Here is a 24469-nt window from a genome sequence, read left to right as displayed (position 1 = left end):
TCTCCTTCTCTCATCTCCTGTAATATAGATGTGTCTCCTCCTCTCATCCCCTGTAATATAGATGTCTCCTCCTCTCGGCCCCTGTAATATAGATATGTCTCCTCCTCTCATCCCCTGTAATATGGATGTGTCTCCTCCTCTCATCCCCTGTAATATGGATGTGTCTCCTCTTCTCGGCCCCTGTAATATGGATGTGTCTCCTCTTCTCGGCCTCTGTAATATGGATGTGTCTCCTCTTCTCGGCCCCTGTAATATAGATGTGTCTCCTCCTCTCATCCCCTGTAATATAGATGTGTCTCCTCCTCTCATCCCCTGTAATATAGATGTGTCTCCTCCTCTCATCCCCTGTAATATGGATGTGTCTCCTCTTCTCGGCCCCTGTAATATGGATGTGTCTCCTCTTCTCGGCCCCTGTAATATAGATATGTCTCCTCCTCTCATCCCCTGTAATATGGATGTGTCTCCTCTTCTCGGCCCCTGTAATATGGATGTGTCTCCTCTTCTCGGCCCCTGTAATATGGATGTGTCTCCTCTTCTCGGCCCCTGTAATATGGATGTGTCTCCTCCTCTCATCCCCTGTAATATGGATGTGTCTCCTCTTCTCGGCCCCTGTAATATAGATGTGTCTCCTCCTCTCATCCCCTGTAATATGGATGTGTCTCCTCTTCTCGGCCCCTGTAATATGGATGTGTCTCCTCTTCTCGGCCCCTGTAATATAGATGTGTTTCCTCTTCTCGGCCCCTGTAATATAGATGTGTCTCCTCTTCTCGGCCCCTGTAATATAGATGTGTCTCCTCTTCTCGGCCCCTGTAATATGGATGTGTCTCTTCTTCTCGGCCCCTGTAATATAGATGTGTCTCCTCTTCTCGGCCCCTGTAATATGGATGTGTCTCCTCTTCTCGGCCCCTGTAATATGGATGTGTCTCCTCTTCTCGGCCCCTGTAATATAGATGTCTCCTCCTCTCATCCCCTGTAATATGGATGTGTCTCCTCTTCTCGGCCCCTGTAATATGGATGTCTCCTCCTCTCATCCCCTGTAATATAGATGTGTCTCCTCCTCTCATCCCCTGTAATATGGATGTGTCTCCTCCTCTCATCCCCTGTAATATGGATGTGTCTCCTCCTCTCATCCCCTGTAATATGGATGTGTCTCCTCCTCTCATCCCCTGTAATATGGATGTGTCTCCTCCTCTCATCCCCTGTAATATAGATGTGTCTCCTCCTCTCATCCCCTGTAATATAGATGTGTCTCCTCTTCTCGGCCCCTGTAATATGGATGTCTCCTCCTCTCATCCCCTGTAATATGGATGTGTCTCCTCTTCTTGGCCCCTGTAATATGGATGTCTCCTCCTCTCATCCCCTGTAATATAGATGTCTCCTCCTCTCATCCCCTGTAATATGGATGTGTCTCCTCCTCTCATCCCCTGTAATATGGATGTGTCTCCTCCTCTCGTCCCCTGTAATATAGATGTCTCCTCCTCTCATCCCCTGTAATATAGATGTGTCTCCTCCTCTCATCCCCTGTAATATAGATGTATCCTCCTCTCATCCCCTGTAATATAGATGTCTCCTCCTCTCATCCCCTGTAATATGGATGTGTCTCCTCCTCTCATCCCCTGTAATATAGATGTCTCCTTCTCTCATCTCCTGTAATATAGATTTGTCTCCTTCTCTCATCCCCTGTAATATAGGTGTCTCCTCCTCTCATCCCCTGTAATATAGATGTCTCCTCCTCTCATCCCCTGTAATATGGATGTCTCCTCCTCTCATCCCCTGTAATATAGATGTGTCTCCTCCTCTCATCCCCTGTAATATAGATGTCTCCTCCTCTCATCCCCTGTAATATAGATGTGTCTCCTCCTCTCATCCCCTGTAATATAGATGTCTCCTCCTCTCATCCCCTGTAATATAGATATATCTCCTCCTCTCATCCCCTGTAATATGGATGTGTCTCCTCCTCTCATCCCCTGTAATATGGATGTGTCTCCTCTTCTCGGCCCCTGTAATATGGATGTGTCTCCTCTTCTCGGCCCCTGTAATATGGATGTGTCTCCTCTTCTCGGCCCCTGTAATATAGATGTCTCCTCCTCTCATCCCCTGTAATATAGATGTGTCTCCTCTTCTCATCCCCTATAATATGGATGTGTCTCCTCCTCTCATCCCCTCTAATATAGATGTGTCTCCTCCTCTCATCCCCTGTAATATAGATGTCTCCTCCTCTCATCCCCTGTAATATAGATGTGTCTCCTCCTCTCATCCCCTGTAATATAGATGTGTCTCCTCCTCTCATCCCCTGTAATATAGATATATCTCCTCCTCTCATCCCCTGTAATATAGATATATCTCCTCCTCTCATCCCCTGTAATATAGATGTCTCCTCCTCTCATCCCCTGTAATATAGATGTCTCCTCCTCTCATCCGCTGTAATATAGATGTGTCTCCTCCTCTCATCCCCTGTAATATAGATGTGTCTCCTCCTCTCATCCCCTGTAATATAGATGTGTCTCCTCCTCTCATCCCCTGTAATATAGATGTCTCCTCCTCTCATCCCCTGTAATATAGATATATCTCCTCCTCTCATCCCCTGTAATATAGATGTCTCCTCCTCTCATCCCCTGTAATATAGATGTGTCTCCTCCTCTCATCCCCTGTAATATAGATGTCTCCTCCTCTCATCCCCTGTAATATAGATGTCTCCTCCTCTCATCCCCTGTAATATAGATGTGTCTCCTCTTCTCGGCCCCTGTAATATGGATGTGTCTCCTCCTCTCATCCCCTGTAATATGGATGTGTCTCCTCTTCTCGGCCCCTGTAATATGGATGTGTCTCCTCCTCTCGGCCCCTGTAATATGGATGTGTCTCCTCCTCTCGGCCCCTGTAATATGGATGTGTCTCCTCTTCTCGGCCCCTGTAATATAGATGTGTCTCCTCTTCTCGGCCCCTGTAATATGGATGTGTCTCCTCCTCTCATCCCCTGTAATATGAATGTGTCTCCTCCTCTCATCCCCTGTAATATAGATGTCTCCTCCTCTCATCCCCTGTAATATAGGTGTCTCCTCCTCTCATCCCCTGTAAAATAGATGTCTCCTCTTCTCATCCCCTGTAATATGGATGTCTCCTCCTCTCATCCCCTGTAATATAGATGTGTCTCCTCCTCTCATCCCCTGTAATATAGATGTCTCCTCCTCTCATCCCCTGTAATATAGGTGTCTCCTCCTCTCATCCCCTGTAATATAGGTGTCTCCTCCTCTCATCCCCTGTAATATAGATGTCTCCTCCTCTCATCCCCTGTAATATGGATGTCTCCTCCTCTCATCCCCTGTAATATAGATGTGTCTCCTCCTCTCATCCCCTGTAATATAGATGTCTCCTCCTCTCATCCCCTGTAATATAGATGTCTCCTCCTCTCATCCCCTGTAATATAGATGTCTCCTCCTCTCATCCCCTGTAATATAGATATATCTCCTCCTCTCATCCCCTGTAATATGGATGTGTCTCCTCCTCTCATCCCCTGTAATATGGATGTGTCTCCTCCTCTCATCCCCTGTAATATGGATGTGTCTCCTCTTCTTGGCCCCTGTAATATGGATGTGTCTCCTCTTCTCGGCCCCTGTAATATAGATGTGTCTCCTCCTCTCATCCCCTGTAATATGGATGTGTCTCCTCTTCTCGGCCCCTGTAATATAGATGTGTCTCCTCCTCTCATCCCCTGTAATATAGATGTGTCTCCTCCCCTCATCCCCTGTAATATGGATTTGTCTCCTCCTCTCATCCCCTGTAATATAGATGTCTCCTCCTCTCATCCCCTGTAATATAGATGTGTCTCCTCCTCTCATCCCCTGTAATATAGATGTGTCTCCTCCTCTCATCCCCTGTAATATAGATGTGTCTCCTCCTCTCATCCCCTGTAATATAGATGTCTCCTCCTCTCATCCCCTGTAATATACATATATCTCCTCCTCTCATCCCCTGTAATATAGATGTCTCCTCCTCTCATCCCCTGTAATATAGATATATCTCCTCCTCTCATCCCCTGTAATATAGATATATCTCCTCCTCTCATCCCCTGTAATATAGATGTCTCCTCCTCTCATCCCCTGTAATATAGATGTCTCCTCCTCTCATCCGCTGTAATATAGATGTGTCTCCTCCTCTCATCCCCTGTAATATAGATGTGTCTCCTCCTCTCATCCCCTGTAATATAGATGTGTCTCCTCCTCTCATCCCCTGTAATATAGATGTGTCTCCTCCTCTCATCCCCTGTAATATAGATGTCTCCTCCTCTCATCCCCTGTAATATAGATATATCTCCTCCTCTCATCCCCTGTAATATAGATGTCTCCTCCTCTCATCCCCTGTAATATAGATGTGTCTCCTCCTCTCATCCCCTGTAATATAGATGTGTCTCCTCCTCTCATCCCCTGTAATATAGATGTCTCCTCCTCTCATCCCCTGTAATATAGATGTCTCCTCCTCTCATCCCCTGTAATATAGATGTCTCCTCCTCTCATCCCCTGTAATATAGATGTGTCTCCTCTTCTCATCCCCTGTAATATGGATGTGTCTCCTCCTCTCGGTCCCTGTAATATAGATGTCTCCTCCTCTCATCCCCTGTAATATAGATGTCTCCTCCTCTCATCCCCTGTAATATGGATGTGTCTCCTCCTCTCATCCCCTGAAATATAAATGTGTCTCCTCCTCTTGGCCCCTGTAATATAGATGTGTCTCCTCCTCTCGGCCCCTGTAATATGGATGTGTCTCCTCCTCTCATCCCCTGTAATATAGATGTGTCTCCTCTTCTCGGCCCCTGTAATATAGATGTGTCTCCTCCTCTCGGCCCCTGTAATATAGATGTGTCTCCTCCTCTCGGCCCCTGTAATATGGATGTGTCTCCTCTTCTCGGCCCCTGTAATATGGATGTGTCTCCTCTTCTCGGCCCCTGTAATATAGATGTGTCTCCTCTTCTCGGCCCCTGTAATATAGATGTGTCTCCTCCTCTCGGCCCCTGTAATATGGATGTGTCTCCTCCTCTCATCCCCTGTAATATAGATGTGTCTCCTCTTCTCGGCCCCTGTAATATAGATGTGTCTCCTCCTCTCGGCCCCTGTAATATGGATATGTCTCCTCCTCTCATCCCCTGTAATATAGATGTGTCTCCTCTTCTCGGCCCCTGTAATATAGATGTGTCTCCTCCTCTCATCCCCTGTAATATAGATATGTCTCCTCCTCTTGGCCCCTGTAATATGGATGTCTCCTCCTCTCATCCCCTGTAATATAGATGTCTCCTCCTCTCATCCCCTGTAATATAGATGTCTCCTCCTCTCATCCCCTGTAATATAGATGTGTCTCCTCTTCTCATCCCCTGTAATATGGATGTGTCTCCTCCTCTCGGTCCCTGTAATATAGATGTCTCCTCCTCTCATCCCCTGTAATATAGATGTCTCCTCCTCTCATCCCCTGTAATATGGATGTGTCTCCTCCTCTCATCCCCTGAAATATAAATGTGTCTCCTCCTCTTGGCCCCTGTAATATAGATGTGTCTCCTCCTCTCGGCCCCTGTAATATGGATGTGTCTCCTCCTCTCATCCCCTGTAATATAGATGTGTCTCCTCTTCTCGGCCCCTGTAATATAGATGTGTCTCCTCCTCTCGGCCCCTGTAATATAGATGTGTCTCCTCCTCTCGGCCCCTGTAATATGGATGTGTCTCCTCTTCTCGGCCCCTGTAATATGGATGTGTCTCCTCTTCTCGGCCCCTGTAATATAGATGTGTCTCCTCTTCTCGGCCCCTGTAATATAGATGTGTCTCCTCCTCTCGGCCCCTGTAATATGGATGTGTCTCCTCCTCTCATCCCCTGTAATATAGATGTGTCTCCTCTTCTCGGCCCCTGTAATATAGATGTGTCTCCTCCTCTCGGCCCCTGTAATATGGATATGTCTCCTCCTCTCATCCCCTGTAATATAGATGTGTCTCCTCTTCTCGGCCCCTGTAATATAGATGTGTCTCCTCCTCTCATCCCCTGTAATATAGATATGTCTCCTCCTCTTGGCCCCTGTAATATGGATGTGTCTCCTCCTCTCGGCCCCTGTAATATGGATGTGTCTCCTCCTCTCATCCCCTGTAATATAGATGTGTCTCCTCTTCTCGGCCCCTGTAATATAGATGTGTCTCCTCCTCTCATCCCCTGTAATATAGATGTGTCTCCTCTCATCCCCTGTAATATAGATGTGTCTCCTCCTCTTGGCCCCTGTAATATGGATGTGTCTCCTCCTCTCATCCCCTGTAATATGGATGTGTCTCCTCTTCTCGGCCCCTGTAATATGGATGTGTCTCCTCCTCTCGGCCCCTGTAATATGGATGTGTCTCCTCCTCTCATCCCCTGTAATATAGATGTGTCTCCTCTTCTCGGCCCCTGTAATATGGATGTGTCTCCTCCTCTCATCCCCTGTAATATAGATGTGTCTCCTCTTCTCGGCCCCTGTAATATGGATGTGTCTCCTCTTCTCGGCCCCTGTAATATAGATGTGTCTCCTCCTCTCGGCCCCTGTAATATAGATGTGTCTCCTCTTCTCGGCCCCTGTAATATGGATGTGTCTCCTCCGCCTCTGCCTGTTGTGTAATTGAATCTGCTTCTCACCTGTTTCACTTGTGTCTTGTTTGGATGTAAGAGCCGCAGTTTTTCCAGACATTTGAGCCGTGGGCTCTGGTTTCGGGGCTCAGGCCTGGTGTATGGTCAGGGTCATGGGACGCTGCAGAGGAGGATGGTGGATGTTACTTCTCTGCAGTAAGAATGGAAGAGATGTGGCCACAAAAGCATAACTGCTGTACTGCAGATCCGTGTCACTGTGCCGTGCGTAGCACTGCGTGTGCAGGTGTTGTGGTCCGTGTGCCGTACTTAGTGCTGAGTGTGTGGACGCATCCAGGATCGTGTGCACTTTCCATCGAGTTCATCAGGGACCATGTAGCGCTGGTTGTTGGGGGGATGGGTGTCAGGGACAATGTGCTGCGAGTATTGCTGGGTGTGGGGGGGGGGGGGAGACGTTGGGGACTGTGTGCTGCACGCAGTGCGGGGGGCGTCGGGGACTGTGCTGCACGCAGTGCTGGGTGTGGGGGGCGTCGGGGACTGTGCTGCGCGTAGTGCTGGGTGTGGGGGCATCAGGAACTGTGCTGTGCGTAGTGCTGGGTGTGTGGGGCGTCCGGGACTGTGCTGCGCGCAGTGCTGGGTGTGGGGGGCGTCGGGGACTGTGCTGCGTGCAGTGCTGGGTGTGGGGGCATCGGGGACTGTGTGCTGCGCGCAGTGCTGGGTGGGGGTGTCGGGGACTGTGCTGCGCGCAGTGCTGGGTGTGGGGGGCATCGGGGACTGTGTGCTGCATGCAGTGCTGGGTGTGGGGGGAGTCCGGGACTGTGTGCTGCATGCAGTGCTGGGTGTGGGGGGCATCGGGGACTGTACTGCGCGCAGTGCTGGGTGTGGGGGGCGTCGGGAACTGTGCTGCGCGCAGTGCTGGGTGTGGGGGGCATCGGGGACTGTGTGCTGCGCGCAGTGCTGGGTGTGGGGGGCATCGGGGACTGTGTGCTGCGCGCAGTGCTGGGTGTGGGGGGCATCGGGGACTGTGTGCTGGGTGTGTGTGGGGGGCATCCGGGACTGTGCTGCGCGCAGTGCTGGGTGTGGGGGGCGTCGGGGACTGTGTGCTGCGCGCAGTGCTGGGTGTGGGGGGCATCGGGGACTGTGTGCTGCGCGCAGTGCTGGGTGTGGGGGGCGTCGGGGACTGTGTGCTCCGCGCAGTGCTGGGTGTGGGGGGGCATCGGGGACTGTGCTGCGCGTAGTGCTGGGTGTGGGGGGCGTCGGGGACTGTGTGCTGCGCGCAGTGCTGGGTGTGGGGGGCATCGGGGACTGTGTGCTGCGTGCAGTGCTGGGTGTGGGGGGGCATCGGGGACTGTGTGCTGCGCGCAGTGCTGGGTGTGGGGGGCATCGGGGACTGTGTGCTGCATGCAGTGCTGGGTGTGGGGGGCGTCCGGGACTGTGTGCTGCATGCAGTGCTGGGTGTGGGGGGCGTCGGGAACTGTGCTGCGCGCAGTGCTGGGTGTGGGGGGCATCGGGGACTGTGTGCTGCGCGCAGTGCTGGGTGTGGGGGGCATCGGGGACTGTGTGCTGCGCGCAGTGCTGGGTGTGGGGGGCATCGGGGACTGTGTGCTGGGTGTGGGGGGCATCCGGGACTGTGCTGCGCGCAGTGCTGGGTGTGGGGGGCGTCGGGGACTGTGTGCTGCGCGCGGTGCTGGGTGTGGGGGGCATCGGGGACTGTGTGCTGCGCGCAGTGCTGGGTGTGGGGGGCGTCGGGGACTGTGTGCTCCGCGCAGTGCTGGGTGTGGGGGGGCATCGGGGACTGTGTGCTGCGCGTAGTGCTGGGTGTGGGGGGCATCGGGGACTGTGTGCTGCGCGTAGTGCTGGGTGTGGGGGGCGTCGGGGACTGTGTGCTGCGCGCAGTGCTGGGTGTGGGGGGCATCGGGGACTGTGTGCTGGGTGTGTGTGGGGGGCATCCGGGACTGTGCTGCGCGCAGTGGGGGGCGTCGGGGACTGTGTGCTGCGCGCAGTGCTGGGTGTGGGGGGCATCGGGGACTGTGTGCTGCGCGCAGTGCTGGGTGTGGGGGGCGTCGGGGACTGTGTGCTCCGCGCAGTGCTGGGTGTGGGGGGGCATCGGGGACTGTGCTGCGCGTAGTGCTGGGTGTGGGGGGCGTCGGGGACTGTGTGCTGCGCGCAGTGCTGGGTGTGGGGGGCATCGGGGACTGTGTGCTGCGTGCAGTGCTGGGTGTGGGGGGGCATCGGGGACTGTGTGCTGCGCGCAGTGCTGGGTGTGGGGGGCATCGGGGACTGTGTGCTGCATGCAGTGCTGGGTGTGGGGGGCGTCCGGGACTGTGTGCTGCATGCAGTGCTGGGTGTGGGGGGCATCGGGGACTACTGCGCGCAGTGCTGGGTGTGGGGGGCATCGGGGACTGTGTGCTGGGTGTGTGTGGGGGGGCATCGGGGACTGTGTGCTGCGCGTAGTGCTGGGTGTGGGGGGCATCGGGGACTGTGTGCTGCGCGCAGTGCTGGGTGTGGGGGGCGTCGGGGACTGTGTGCTCCGCGCAGTGCTGGGTGTGGGGGGGCATCGGGGACTGTGCTGCGCGTAGTGCTGGGTGTGGGGGGCGTCGGGGACTGTGTGCTGCGCGCAGTGCTGGGTGTGGGGGGCATCGGGGACTGTGTGCTGCGTGCAGTGCTGGGTGTGGGGGGGCATCGGGGACTGTGTGCTGCACGCAGTGCTGGGTGTGGGGGGCATCGGGGACTGTGTGCTGCATGCAGTGCTGGGTGTGGGGGGCGTCCGGGACTGTGTGCTGCATGCAGTGCTGGGTGTGGGGGGCATCGGGGACTACTGCGCGCAGTGCTGGGTGTGGGGGGCGTCGGGAACTGTGCTGCGCGCAGTGCTGGGTGTGGGGGGCATCGGGGACTGTGTGCTGCGCGCAGTGCTGGGTGTGGGGGGCATCGGGGACTGTGTGCTGCGCGCAGTGCTGGGTGTGGGGGGCATCGGGGACTGTGTGCTGGGTGTGGGGGGCATCCGGGACTGTGCTGCGCGCAGTGCTGGGTGTGGGGGGCGTCGGGGACTGTGTGCTGCGCGCGGTGCTGGGTGTGGGGGGCATCGGGGACTGTGCTGCGCGCAGTGCTGGGTGTGGGGGGCGTCGGGGACTGTGTGCTCCGCGCAGTGCTGGGTGTGGGGGGGCATCGGGGACTGTGTGCTGCGCGTAGTGCTGGGTGTGGGGGGCATCGGGGACTGTGTGCTGCGCGTAGTGCTGGGTGTGGGGGGCGTCGGGGACTGTGTGCTGCGCGCAGTGCTGGGTGTGGGGGGCATCGGGGACTGTGTGCTGCGTGCAGTGCTGGGTGTGGGGGGGCATCGGGGACTGTGTGCTGCGCGCAGTGCTGGGTGTGGGGGGAGTCCGGGACTGTGTGCTGCATGCAGTGCTGGGTGTGGGGGGCATCGGGGACTGTACTGCGCGCAGTGCTGGGTGTGGGGGGCGTCGGGGACTGTGTGCTGCGCGCAGTGCTGGGTGTGGGGGGCATCGGGGACTGTGTGCTGTGCGCAGTGCTGGGTGTGGGGGGCATCGGGGACTGTGTGCTGCGCGCAGTGCTGGGTGTGGGGGACGTCAGGGACCTTGTGCCGCCGTCTCACAGAAGATGAACCTCCACTGTCCTACACGTTGCGCAGTATGAACTGATTCCTGGCGCCTTTTGGGACGGACGGCTCTTAGTCACAGTCGGTGCCCTGTCGGGTGCTCGCCCTGGCGGTCACACGTGTGTGTGTTTCCTGTGTGACACCCGTGGCCCTGCTCAGTGCGGAGCTGTGATCCCGAGTGACTGGAGCCGATCTGGGCGCAGGCCGTGTCTCGCCGCTCGGGTTACCGCTCTGCCAGGTCTTGTCTGGACGTGGGAGGATGACGGAGGTTTTGTCCTGAGTGTGTGTTTCTGGCGTACGATCGCTCTTCACATTCCTGTAGGTACGAGTCAGGCACGCTGTTCATAGCTGGGGGGTACAAACTTTATAAAGAGGCGAGGAAAGGGCGGGGCAGCACCACGCGTGTCTTCACCTGGATACACCTGAAGCCCTAGAGGCACGAGTCAATATAAGAGGTGGAGGGGAAGCGGCGCGGATTCCTAGACAAAGAGCCCTCTCCATGAGTATCCCCCCATCACCTCTGCTGCGGGGGCGCATGCTATGTACCACCTGCTGCACCAACCGACCTGCCATATGGCACCCAAGCACCCCTGCCGCATGGATAGACCCCTGATGTGCCCCCTACTGGAGCGTAGAGCCCTGATGTATAGTGACTGTGCTCCCTGCGGGGGGAATAGACCCCCGATGTATAGTGACTGTGCCCCTGCGGGGGGAATAGACCCCCGATGTATAGTGACTGTGCCCCTGCGGGGGGAATAGACCTCCGATGTATAGTGACTGTCCCCCTGTGGGGGGGGAATAGACCCCCGATGTATAGTGACTGTGCCTCTGCGGGGGGAATAGACCCCCGATGTATAGTGACTGTGCCCCTGCGGGGGGGAATAGACCCCCGATGTATAGTGACTGTGCTCCCTGCGGGGGGAATAGACCTCCGATGTATAGTGACTGTCCCCCTGTGGGGGGGGAATAGACCCCCGATGTATAGTGACTGTGCCCCTGCGGGGGGATTAGAACCCTGATGTATAGTGACTTTGCCCCTGCGGGGGGAATAGTCCTCCGATATATAGTGACGGTGCCCCCTGCTGGGGGAAATAGACCCCTTATGTATAGTGACTGTGCCCCCTGCTGGGGGAAATAGACCCCTGATATATAGTGACTGTGCCCCCTGCTGGGGGTAATAGACCCCCGATGTATAGTGACTGTGCCCCCTGCTGGGGGGGAATAGACCTCAGATGTATAGTGACGGTGCCCACTGCAGGGGGAATAGACCTCAGATGTATAGTGACGGTGCCCCCTGCAGGGGGAATAGACCTCCGATATATAGTGACGGTTCCCCCTGCTGAGGGGAATAGACCTCCGATATATAGTGACGGTGCCCCCTGCTGAGGGGAATAGACCTCCGATATATAGTGACTGTGCCCCCTGCTGGGGAAAATAGACCCCTGATGTATAGTGACTGTGCCCCCTGCTGGGGGGAATAGACCCCTGATGTATAGTGACTGTGCCCCCTGCTGGGGGGAATAGACCCCTGATGTATAGTGACTGTGCCCCCTGCTGGGGGGAATAGACCCCCGTGGTATAGTGACTGTGCCCCCTGCTGGAGGATAGAGAACAACTGCTGCAGGGTGGTGAGGGGGCTGCGGGCACAGGTGGGGGATATGATACTTGTCTCCTCATGTTTCGCAGGCACAATGCCGTCTTCTGCATCTTGAATTACAGACGGCGGAGCAGATTCCGGCGACATCACCCAGATGGCAGCAGGTGGGAGCGGGATGCTGTACCCTTCACAGGTGAGAAGACCCCTGCCCAGCCTCGCGCCCGGCTCCCTGGAGGGTTTGCCCCTGGCTGTGCCCCCGGCTGTGCCCCTTAGGTTCATATTGGCTCATTCTTTGTGTCGTTGTAAATGTTTGTGAAGTACTGTGAGGGTCCCTCACCATCCGGTCAGCTGTGCCTCCTCTCTCCCCCCTGAGTTAGTTTTGTACCCCCTTTTTTCAGGGGTCTTGTGCTCCTACCGTTACTTGTGCTTCTCCGCAGGCCTCCTGACACGCTGCGGAGCTCCCGTCTGACCCAGGGTGTAGTTCTGTATGTGGTGAGTACATTCTGGTGCTCCTGGAGGTGTGGAGTGTGAGCTCCTGGGTCCAGTGTATGACGCCAGCTTGGCCGCCTCCTGTTGTTCTGCCTGTCCGATTGATCTTTCCCCAGTGAGCGGCGCCTCCTCCTGGAGGGATCAATATTCTGCCTGTGGCTCTGGATGTGTGTGTTGTGCTCAGTCTGCCGCCCCGGTGCCCTGAGTGTGCAGCCTCTGACTGTTCTTACTCTGCCATAGGATCGGTGCCCGGAGAGCTCAGGATGAGCAGCACAGCCCCCATTAAGAAGCCGTACCGTAAGGCTCCGCCGCAGCACCGCGAGGTCCGCCATGAGCCACCTGGAGCGCGGGAGGAGGTGATGGAGCAGCTGAGTAGTCAGGTAACCACAGGTGCATTAGCTGGGAACCAGCGCACGTGCTTCAGCCGAGCCGAGGCGGTGGAGCTGGATGCTTCAGACCACTTGAGCTGCTCCTCCTCCTGGTCCATAGCCTCTAGCAATGAGAAGGAAGCAGAATGGGAGGGCAGGGGTAGGAGCAAACCACGGACCCTGCTTCGAAGGGTAAAGTCCCTCAGGGGTAAGGGGAAGGTGGGCAAATCCAAAAGGCTCATGGGACTGCGACAATTCCTAAGCCACAGTGAAGAGAACATTGCTGCGTCAGAAGTGGGAAAGATGGAGAGCAAGAACCGAAGCCTGGTGTTTAAAGAGCCTGCCGAGGTGCTGGCCCCCAAGAAAGCCCAGCACTCATCCAGCGATCAGCCTCTGAAGAGCATCCTGAAGCAGCCTGGTGCCCTGAACCCAGATACACTGCGCTCACCATCCCACCCAGGATCCCCCTCCCCAGACCACAAGACCCTGCAGGACAAGACCAACTTCTCCAGGTTCCTGGATGAGATTACCTCCCGAGTGCTGAGCCCGACCAACCAGCAAAAGGCCCAGAGAAGAGGGGGAAGCACTGACGACGAGGCTCCCCTGTCCGTCAGGACACCTGGCAACGGATGTGGGTGCCCAGCAGAAGAGCGGCATGGTAGGAGGACAGGGCACCGGAGGGCTGTGGGCAGGAGGAGGTCAGCAGACAGGAGACATGAAGCCGCCTCACACAGCAAGGAGCCGTGTCACTCTCCATCTGAGCAGGGCTTCCTGGACACAGAGTCCCTCTCTTCTGCTTCTCACTGGAGTCCTGAGGGCAAAAGCCCCTCACCCAGGACATCACCTTCTCTTACTGCTGCCTGCTACAAGGTTAGTGCCCCCACTTTCCCCTAGAACTAATCTAGGCCCTCCCACCGTCTTCGGCGGCACTGTAGGCCCTCCCACCGTCTTCGGCGGCACTGTAGGCCCTCCCACCGTCTTCGGCGGCACTGTAGGCCCTCCCACCGTCTTCGGCGGCACTGTAGGCCCTCCCACCATCTTCGGCGGCACTGTAGGCCCTCCCACCATCTTCGGCGGCACTGTAGGCCCTCCCACCATCTTCGGCGGCACTTTAGGCCCTCCCACCGTCTTCGGCGGCACTGTAGGCCCTCCCACTGTCTTCGGCGGCACTTTAGGCCCTCCCACCATCTTCGGCGGCACTGTAGGCCCTCCCACCATCTTCGGCGGCACTGTAGGCCCTCCCACCATCTTCGGCGGCACTGTAGACCCTCCCACCATCTTCGGCGGTACTCTAGGCCCTCCTACCGTCTTCGGCGGCACTCTAGGCCCTTCCCGCATTCTATGGCGGCATTCTAGGCCCTTCCCGCATTCTATGGCGGCACTCTAGGCCCTTCCCGCATTCTATGGCGGCACTCTAGGCCCTTCCCGCATTCTATGGCGGCACTCTAGGCTCTTCCCGCATTCTATGGCGGCACTCTAGGCCTTCCCAACGTTTTCGGCGGCACTCTAGGCCCTCCCTCATTTTATGGCGGCACTCTAGGCTCTCCCTCATTCTATGGCGGCACTCTAGGCCCTCCCACCGTCTTCGGCGGCACTCTAGACCTTCCCGCATTCTATGGCGGCACTCTAGGCTCTCCCGCATTCTATGGCGGCACTCTAGGCCCTCCTGCATTCTATGGCGGCACTCTAGGCTCTCCCGCATTCTATGGCGGCACTCTAGGCCCTCCTGCATTCTATGGCGGCACTCTAGGCCCTCCCGCATTCTATGGCGGCACTCTAGGCCCTCCCGCATTCTATGGCGGCACTCTAGGCCCTCCCGCATTCTATGGCGGCACTCTAGGCCCTCTCGCATTCTATGGCGGCTCTCTAGGCCCTCCCGCATTCTATGGCGGCACTCTAGGCCCTCCCGCATTCTATGGCGGCACTCTAGGCCCTCCTGCATTCTATGGCGGCACTCTAGGCCCTCCCACCGTCTGCTGCATCTTCTCCTAGGTTCCCTCTCTTCCCCTCTCCTCATGGTTACTGTCTCTTGCCACTACTGCTCCCAGCATCCTGAGGCCCTGCTTGAAAGATCGTTCCCTGTTCATGGGTGACGGCCCCTTAAAGTGATAATCACAACTTTGCTCGGTGGTCTGGTATGAATATTATGAGGGGCTTGGATGTAGCAGACACTCATGATGTGGTTGCAGACAGCAGGGTGATGTGTGTAATGGTGCCCTCCGCTCTCCCAGACCTCTGATACCAGCATCGCACCCCAGAATGAGCAGTTATGAGAGAGCGGACGGTGTGACAGCGCCCCCCGACGGTGACAACTGCTCGATCAGTGACTGATCTTCTCTCTGTTCACAGGAGCCCGTAACCGAAGCCGACAGAATTCAGTAAGTTTTCCACCTGTCGCCCCTCTTACTCCGTCTGTTCTTCACCCCTCCCCCAGTCCGCTGCTTTCCTGTTTGACCCCCTCTTCTCTTTATTCCTGCCTCTTGATCTCCTCCTTCTGTTGCCATCTTTTTGCCCCAAATTCCTCCTCTTACCCTGATCATGCCCTCGGCCCCTCTTAGTCATGAGGCATACATTACATTACTGGTGACGTATTCTGCTGAATCTAGGACACCAGAGCAGTCACCATAGTGAAGCACGGCCACACAGGAGGAGTGGGACTATGTGCATGGTTCAGGCGGTGTATGACATCCAGGCGTGTTCCAGGCGGTGTATGACATCCAGGCGTGTTCCAGGCGGTGTATGACATCCAGGCGTGTTCCAGGCGGTGTATGACATCCAGGCGTGTTCCAGGCGGTGTATGACATCCAGGCGTGTTCCAGGCGGTGTATGACATCCAGGCGCGTTACAGGCGGTGTATGACATCCAGGCGTGTTCCAGGCGGTGTATGACATCCAGGCGGTATATGACATCCAGGCGTGTTCCAGGCGGTGTATGATATCCAGGCATGTTCCAGGCGCTGTATGACATCCAGGCGTGTTCCAGGCGGTGTATGACATCCAGGCGGTATATGACATCCAGGCGTGTTCCAGGCGGTGTATGATATCCAGGCATGTTCCAGGCGCTGTATGACATCCAGGCGTGTTCCAGGCGGTGTATGACATCCAGGCGTGTTCCAGGAGCTGTATGACATCCAGGCGTGTTCCAGGAGCTGTATGACATCCAGGCGTGTTCCAGGCGGTGTATGACATGCAGGCGTGTTCCAGGCGGTGTATGACATCCAGGCGTGTTACAGGCGGTGTATGACATCCAGGCGTGTTACAGGCGGTGTATGACATCCAGGCGTGTTACAGGCGCTGTATGACATCCAGGCGTGTTCCAGGCGGTGTATGACATCCAGGCGTGTTCCATGCGGTGTATGACATGCAGGCGCGTTCCAGGCGGTGTATGACATCGAGGCGTGTTCCAGGCGGTATATGACATCCAGGCGTGTTCCAGGAGCTGTATGACATCCAGGCGTGTTCCAGGCGCTGTATGACATCCAGGCGTGTTCCAGGCGGTATATGACATCCAGGCGTGTTCCAGGCGGTATATGACATCCAGGCGTGTTCCAGGCGGTATATGACATCCAGGCGTGTTCCAGGCGGTATATGACATCCAGGCGTGTTACAGGCGGTATATGACATCCAGGCGTGTTACAGGCGCTGTATGACATCCAGACGTGTTCCAGGAGCTGTATGACATCGAGGCGTGTTCCAGGCGGTATATGACATCCAGGCGTGTTCCAGGAGCTGTATGACATCCAGGCGTGTTCCAGGCGGTGTATGACATCCAGGCGTGTCACAGGCGCTGTATGACATCCAGGCGTGTTCCAGGCGGTGTATGACATCCTGGCTTGTTCCAGGCGGTGTATGACATCCAGGCGTGTTCCAGGCGGTATATGACATCCAGGCGTGTTCCAGGCGGTGTATGACATCCAGGCGTGTTCCAGGCGGTATATGACATCCTGGCGTGTTCCAGGCGGTGTATGACATCCAGGCGTGTCACAGTCACTGTATGACATCCAGGCGTGTTCCAGGCGGTGTATGACATCCAGGCGTGTTACAGGCGGTGTATGACATCTGTTATGACCTGGTGGTAAGGACAATAATGGACCTGGTGGTTAAGAGCACACGGAATGACCTGATAGTTACTAATAATATAGGACAAGCTCTGAGACGTGGGAACTCTGCTGACCGCAATCCCTAATCCTATATCACACACTAGAAATAGCCGTGGATTGCGCCTAACGCTCCCTATGCAACTCGACACAGCCTAAGGAACTAGCTAGCCCTAGAGATAGAAAAATAAAGCCTACCTTGCCTCAGAGAAATTCCCCAAAGGAAAAGGCAGCCCCCCACATATAATGACTGTGAGTAAAGATGAAAATTACAAACACAGAGATGCAATAGATTTAGCAAAGTGAGGCCCGACTTACTGAACAGACAGAGGATAGGAAAGGTAGCTTTGCGGTCAGCACAAAAAACTACAAAAAGACCACGCAGAGGGCGCAAAAAGACCCTCCACACCGACTCACGGTGCGGAGGCGCTCCCTCTGCGTCCCAGAGCTTCCAGCAAGCAAGACAAAAAATCAAAATAGCAAGCTGGACAGAAAAATAGCAAACCAGAGAAAAGGCGGTGTATGACATCCAGGCGTGTTCCAGGCGGTGTATGACATCCAGGCGGTATATGACATCCAGGCGTGTTCCAGGCGGTGTATGATATCCAGGCATGTTCCAGGCGCTGTATGACATCCAGGCGTGTTCCAGGCGGTGTATGACATCCAGGCGTGTTCCAGGAGCTGTATGACATCCAGGCGTGTTCCAGGCGGTATATGACATCCAGGCGTGTTACAGGCGGTATATGACATCCAGGCGTGTTACAGGCGCTGTATGACATCCAGGCGTGTTCCAGGAGGTATATGACATCCAGGCGTGTTCCAGGAGCTGTATGACATCCAGGCGTGTTACAGGCGGTGTATGACATCCAGGCGTGTTCCAGGCGGTGTATGACATCCAGGCGTGTCACAGGCGCTGTATGACATCCAGGCGTGTTCCAGGCGGTGTATGATATCCTGGCGTGTTCCAGGCGGTGTATGACATCCAGGCGTGTTCCAGGCGGTATATGACATCCAGGCGTGTTCCAGGCGGTGTATGACATCCTGGCGTGTCACAGCCGCTGTATGACATCCAGGCGTGTTCCAGGCGGTGTATGACATCCAGGCGTGTTCCAGGCGGTATATGACATCCAGGCGTGTTCCAGGCGGTGTATGACATCCTGGCGTGTTCCAGGCGGTGTATGACATCCAGGCGTATTCCAGGAGCTGTATGACATCCAGGCGTGTTACAGGCGGTGTATGACATCTGTTATGACCTGGTGGTAAGGACAATAATGGACCTGGTGGTTAAGAGCACACGGAATGACCTGATAGTTACTAATAATGTAGGACGAGCTCTGAGACGTGGGAACTCTGCTGACCGCAATCCCTAATCCTATATCACACACTAGAAATAGCCGTGGATTGCGCCTAACGCTCCCTATGCAACTCGACACAGCCTAAGGAACTAGCTAGCCCTAGAGATAGAAAAATAAAGCCTACCTTGCCTCAGAGAAATTCCCCAAAGGAAAAGGCAGCCCCCCACATATAATGACTGTGAGTAAAGATGAAAATTACAAACACAGAGATGAAATAGATTTAGCAAAGTGAGGCCCGACTTACTGAACAGACAGAGGATAGGAAAGGTAGCTTTGCGGTCAGCACAAAAAACTACAAAAAGACCACGCAGAGGGCGCAAAAAGACCCTCCACACCGACTCACGGTGCGGAGGCACTCCCTCTGTGTCCCAGAGCTTCCAGCAAGCAAGACAAAAAATCAAAATAGCAAGCTGGACAGAAAAATAGCAAACCAGAGAAAAACAAGCAGGAACTTAGCTTCTGCTGGGAAGACAGGTCACAAGAACGATCCAGGAGAGAACTAGACCAATACTGGAACATTGACAGGTGGCATGGAGCAAAGATCTAAGTGGAGTTAAATAGAGCAGCCAGCTAACGAATTAACCTCGTCACCTGTGGAAGGAACCTCAGAAGCCGCAGCCCCACTCACAACCACCAGAGGAAGCCCATGGACAGAACCAGCCGAAGTACCATTCATGACCACAGGAGGGAGCTTAACAACAGAATTCACAACAGACATCCAGGCGTGTTCCAGGCGGTGTATGACATCCAGGCGTGTTCCAGGCGGTGTATGACATCCAGGCGTGTTCCAGGCGGTGTATGACATCCAGGCGTGTTCCAGGCGGTGTATGACATCCAGGCGTGTTCCAGGCGGTGTATGACATTCAGGCGTGTTACAGGCGGTGTATGACATCCAGGCGTGTTCCAGGAGCTGTATGACATCCAGGCGTGTTCCAGGCGGTGTATGACATCCAGGCGTGTTCCAGGCGGTGTATGACATCCAGGCGTGTTCCAGGCGGTGTATGACATCCAGGCTTGTTCCAGGCGGTGTATGACATCCAGGCGTGTTCCAGGCGGTGTATGCCATCCAGGCGTGTTCCAGGCGGTGTATGCCATCCAGGCGTGTTCCAGGCGGTGTACGACATCCTGGCGTGTTACAGGCGGTGTATGACATCCAGGCGTGTTCCAGGCGGTGTATGCCATCCAGGCGTGTTCCAGGCGGTGTATGACATCCAGGCGTGTTCCAGGCGGTGTATGACATCCAGGCGTGTTCCAGGCGGTGTATGACATCCAGGCGTGTTCCAGGAGCTGTATGACATCCAGGAGTGTTACAGGCGGTGTATGACATCCAGGCGTGTTACAGGCGGTGTATGACATCCAGGCGTGTTCCAGGCGGTGTATGACATCCAGGCGTGTTCCATGGTGCTGTACATGAGAAGGTTACATACAAATTACAGATATCACTTACAGTAAACTAACAATTACAGACTGATACAGAGGGGCGAGGACCCGGCCCCCACGGGCTTATATTCTACAGGATGGTGGGGATGGAGACAGTAGGTTGAGGGTTGCGGTAGCTCCGGTGTTGGTGAGGCGGTAGCTCCGGTGGTGGTGAAGCAGTAGCTCCGGTGTTGGTGAGGCGGCAGCTCCGGTGTTGGTGAGGCGGCAGCTCCGGTGTTGGTGAGGCGGCAGCTCCGGTGGTGGTGAGGCGGCAGCTCCGGTGTTGGTGAGGCGGCAGCTCCGGTGTTGGTGAGGCGGCAGCTCCGGTGTTGGTGAGGCGGCAGCTCCGGTGGTGGTGAGGCGGCAGCTCCGGTGGTGGTGAGGCGGCAGCTCCGGTGGTGGTGAGGCGGCATCTCCGGTGGTGGTGAGGCGGCAGCTCCGGTGGTGGTGAGGCGGCAGCTCCGGTGAGGCGGTAGCTCCGGTGTTGGTGAGGCGGCAGCTCCGGTGTTGGTGAGGCGGCAGCTCCGGTGTTGGTGAGGCGGTAGCTCCGGTGGTGGTGAGGCGGCAGCTCCGGTGGTGGTGAGGCGGCAGCTCCGGTGGTGGTGAGGCGGCAGCTCCGGTGGTAGTGAGGCGGCAGCTCCGGTGGTGGTGAGGCGGCAGCTCCGGTGGTGGTGAGGCGGCAGCTCCGGTGAGGCGGTAGCTCCGGTGTTGGTGAGGCGGTAGCTCCGGTGTTGGTGAGGCGGTAGCTCCGGTGGTGGTGAGGCGGCAGCTCCGGTGGTGGTGAGGCGGCAGCTCCGGTGGTGGTGAGGCGGCAGCTCCGGTGTTGGTGAGGCGGCAGCTCCGGTGTTGGTGAGGCGGCAGCTCCGGTGTTGGTGAGGCGGCAGCTCCGGTGGTGGTGAGGCGGCAGCTCCGGTGGTGGTGAGGCGGCAGCTCCGGTGGTGGTGAGGCGGCAGCTCCGGTGGTAGTGAGGCGGCAGCTCCGGTGGTGGTGAGGCGGCAGCTCCGGTGAGGCGGTAGCTCCGGTGGTGGTGAGGCGGCAGCTCCGGTGAGGCGGTAGCTCCGGTGTTGGTGAGGCGGTAGCTCCGGTGTTGGTGAGGCGGTAGCTCCGGTGGTGGTGAGGCGGCAGCTCCGATGGTGGTGAGGCGGCAGCTCCGGTGTTGGTGAGGCGGTAGCTCCGGTGGTGGTGAGGCGGCAGCTCCGGTGTTGGTGAGGCGGTAGCTCCGGTGTTGGTGAGGCGGTAGCTCCGGTGTTGGTGAGGCGGTAGCTCCGGTGTTGGTGAGGCGGCAGCTCCGGTGGTGGTGAGGCGGCAGCTCTGGTGTTGGTGAGGCGGTAGCTCCGGTGGTGGTGAGGCGGCAGCTCCGGTGGTGGTGAGGCGGCAGCTCCGGTGTTGGTGAGGCGGCAGCTCCGGTGTTGGTGAGGCGGTAGCTCCGGTGTTGGTGAGGCGGTAGCTCCGGTGTTGGTGAGGCGGTAGCTCCGGTGGTGGTGAGGCGGTAGCTTCGATAGTGATGAGGCAGCAGCGGTGTCAGTGCAGGCTGTAGGCTTTCCTGAAGAGATGAGTTTTCAGGTTCCGTCTGAAGGATCCAAATGTGGTTGATAGTCGGCCATGTTGGGGCAGAGAACTCCAGAGGATGGGGGATATTCGGGAGAAGTCTTGGAGGCGATTGGATGAGGAGCGAATAAGTGTGGAGGAAAGAAGGAGGTCTTGGGAGGACCGGAGATTACGTGAGGGAAGATATTGAGAGATTAGTTCAGAGATATGTGGAGGAGACAGGTTATGGATGGCTTTGTAGGTCAGTATTAGTAATGTGAACTGGATACGCGGAGGGAATGGGAGCCAGTGAAGGGATTTGCAGAGGGGAGAAGCGGAGGAGTAGCGAGAAGAGAGATGGATTATGAGATAAATGATCGGTTGTAATAATGTCCGGTTACCCAGATAAAGTGATGGTGTCGCCATAGACCGTTATTTTCTCATCTCTAAATACAATGTCATCTGTAAGGAGACGAATATTTCCTCTCAAAATATGGAGACAAGAAATGTACAGACTGCTGCCATGGAAACCACAACCTGTCCGTTCTATAAAGGAAATGTGTCCTTGTTCCACACAGCAACCAATCAGAGCTCAGCTTTCGTTTTAACAGAGAAACTAATGCCAATCAAAAATCTGCTTTCGTTTTACTACAACGGTGTAAGAAATGTGTGATACACGGTGTATGTGGTAGTAGACGGTAGCAATGATGTGTGAGATACACGGGGGGGAGAGATACACGGGTGTGTGTGTGTGTGAGAGATACAAGGGTGTGTGTGTGTGAGCTACACTGGTGTGTGTGTGTGATACACGGGTGTGTGTGTGTGATACACGGGGGTGTGTGTGTGAGATACACACGTGTGTGTGTGATACACGGGGGTGTGTGTGTGAGATACACGGGTGTGTGTGTGTGAGATACACGTGTGTGTGTGTGTGTGAGATACACGGGGGTGTGTGTGTGAGATACATGGGGGGTGTGATACACAGGTGGTGCGTGTGTGATATGGTATGTGTGTGAGAGATACGGTGTGTGAGATACACGGGGTATATGTGTGTGATACACGGGGGTGTGTGTGTGATACACAGTGTGTGTGTGATACACGGGGTATATGTGTGTGATACACGGGTGTGTGTGTGTGACACGGTGTGTCTGTCTGTGATACGGGGTGTCTGTGTGTGGGTGATATGGGGTGTCTGTGTGTGATACACGGGGGGGGGTGTGTGTGATACACGGCGTGTGTGTGATACGGGGGGGTGAGATACACGGGTGTGTGTGATACACGGGGTGTGTGTGTGAGATACACGGGGGTGTGTGTGTGTGAGATGCACGGGTGTGTGTGTGAGATACATTGGGGGGTGTGATACACGGGTGTGCGTGTGTGATATGGTATGTGTGTGAGAGATACGGTGTGTGTGTGTATGATACAGGGGGTGTGTGTGATACACCCCCATGCATCACTCACACCCGTGTATCACACACCCCCCCATTTATCACTCACCCGTGTGTGTGTGTGTGATACACGGGGGGGGGGAGGGAGGAGATACACAGGGGGGTGTTTGTGATACGCTGTGTGTGTGACACAGTGTGTGATACACGGGGGTGTGTGTGTGATACACGGGGGTGTATGTGTGATACGGTGTGTGATACACGGTGTGTGATACATGGGGGTGTGTGTGTGTGATAGACGGGGTGTGTGCGCACCGTGTAGTGGATTTTCTCAATGGGTTGTTTCGAGCTTTAGACGATTTGTTGTAGGAGTGTGAACGTGAAAATCGACACCTTCATAATCTAGACGTTGGACAAGAAGAGCAGCCATAGGAGGAGTGGCTGATTGTTCATCCAAATAATGGAAGTCATGTCTGGTGACGGTAAAAATCGGATCAAGAGCGAGGAAGGATGAAGCAGGAGGATGTGTCCATCACGATGCGGTAGATATCTGATGAGTTCTCGCCAGCCGAGCTCCATGCTGCAGACTGAGGACATGGAGGCTGGCCTCATGGAGGACGATGTGGCATCTCGAGGAGCGAGCTGTATGTCGGGTGTCTGGATTTCATTCTCAGCCTGTACCATATACACGTGGCGCACGCATCGCGGCAGCTCTGTTCACCTTTATACCCCCAGATCTCCATATCCTGAGAACATGATACTGCCCCTCCCCCATGATCATCGGAGGTCATTGTCCCTGACCCTATGTATAATGCCATCTGCCTCATAGAATTAACTCCATCCTGTCATTCCGCCATCTCTATTTAGCTCAGATGACCGTCTTATAGCGTTGACCTCTGGCCGGGCACAGGGATGGTGGGTGATCTGTCTCGGTGCTTTACTCATTTTCTTCCTTGCAGCTTTCTGCAGCATCAGAATGATGAGCTGCGCAGGCGCCTGGCCTACGCCACAACCAAAATGGAGGCCATGGAGCACGAGGTGGATGCCGGACGACATTATTTGGAGGTGGAGCTCAGTCGTAATCGTGAGGAGCTGGAGAAACTCAAGGACAAGTTCCGCAGGTAATTGATGTGGAGCTGGAACTCTGTCATCCCATCACCCGTGACCCTCGATCCCACCATCACCTCCTGTCCTGCAGGTTACAGAACAGCTACACGGCCTCTCAGAGGACCAACCAGGACCTGGAGGAAAAGCTACACACCCTGGTAAGACTGTGAAGGGCTCCTGCTCTAATGGTAGCACATGCAGAAATGTTCTCCATATTTCTGACATCTGGCTGCAGGAGCAATTCTTGTAGGATGGTGAATGTGTAGTGGATGGCTGTTGTAGTTATCCGGCCGTCAGCATGTCCATGGTGAAGGTGGAGCGAATGAGGCCCGGCTGACGGTGTGTTTAAGGTGAAGGTGGAGCGAATGAGGCCCGGCTGACAGCATGTCCTAGGTGAAGGTGGAGCAAATGAGGCCCGGCTGACGGTGTGTCCAAGGTGAAGGTAGAGCGAATGAAGCCCGGCTGACGGTATGTCCAAGGTGAAGGTGGAGCGAATGAGGCCCGGCTGACGGTGTGTCCAAGGTGAAGGTAGAGCAAATGAGGCCCGGCTGACGACATGTCCAAGGTGAAGGTGGAGAGAATGAGGCCCGGCTGATGGTGTGTCCAAGGTGAAGGTGGAGTGAATGAGGCCCGGCTGACAGCATGTCCAAGGTGAAGGTGGAGCAAATGAGGCCCGGCTGACGGTGTGTCCAAGGTGAAGGTGGAGTGAATGAGGCCCGGTTGACAGCATGTCCAAGGTGAAGGTGGAGCAAATGAGGCCCGGCTGACGGTGTGTCCAAGGTGAAGGTGGAGCGAATGAAGCCCGGCTGACGGTATGTCCGAGGTGAAGGTGGAGCAAATGAGGCCCGGCTGACGACATGTCCAAGGTGAAGGTGGAGCAAATGAGGCCCGGTTGACGGTGTGTCCAAGGTGAAGGTGGAGCGAATGA

At 55.8% G+C, this 24469-nt stretch overlaps 1 protein-coding gene across 1 annotated transcript in view; it reads left to right on the top strand.

Annotated features, from left to right (window-relative positions):
• The window catches only part of TJAP1 (tight junction associated protein 1), a 60165-nt gene that overhangs the window by 21471 nt on the left and 14225 nt on the right, over positions 1–24469 (top strand). The window contains exons 3-8 of the mRNA XM_069768230.1: positions 11885–11988; positions 12233–12287; positions 12525–12664; positions 15002–15030; positions 23394–23555; positions 23633–23699. Coding sequence (XP_069624331.1) covers positions 12548–12664; positions 15002–15030; positions 23394–23555; positions 23633–23699 — 375 coding nt within the window. The 5' untranslated portion in view covers positions 11885–11988; positions 12233–12287; positions 12525–12547. The remainder of the gene's footprint in view (positions 1–11884; positions 11989–12232; positions 12288–12524; positions 12665–15001; positions 15031–23393; positions 23556–23632; positions 23700–24469) is intronic.

This window comes from Ranitomeya imitator, chromosome 5, assembly GCF_032444005.1.
Source record: "Ranitomeya imitator isolate aRanImi1 chromosome 5, aRanImi1.pri, whole genome shotgun sequence".
Taxonomy (NCBI): domain Eukaryota; kingdom Metazoa; phylum Chordata; class Amphibia; order Anura; family Dendrobatidae; genus Ranitomeya; species Ranitomeya imitator.
Note: the sequence above shows the minus strand (reverse complement) of the source record. Positions and strands in the feature narration are given on the sequence as shown.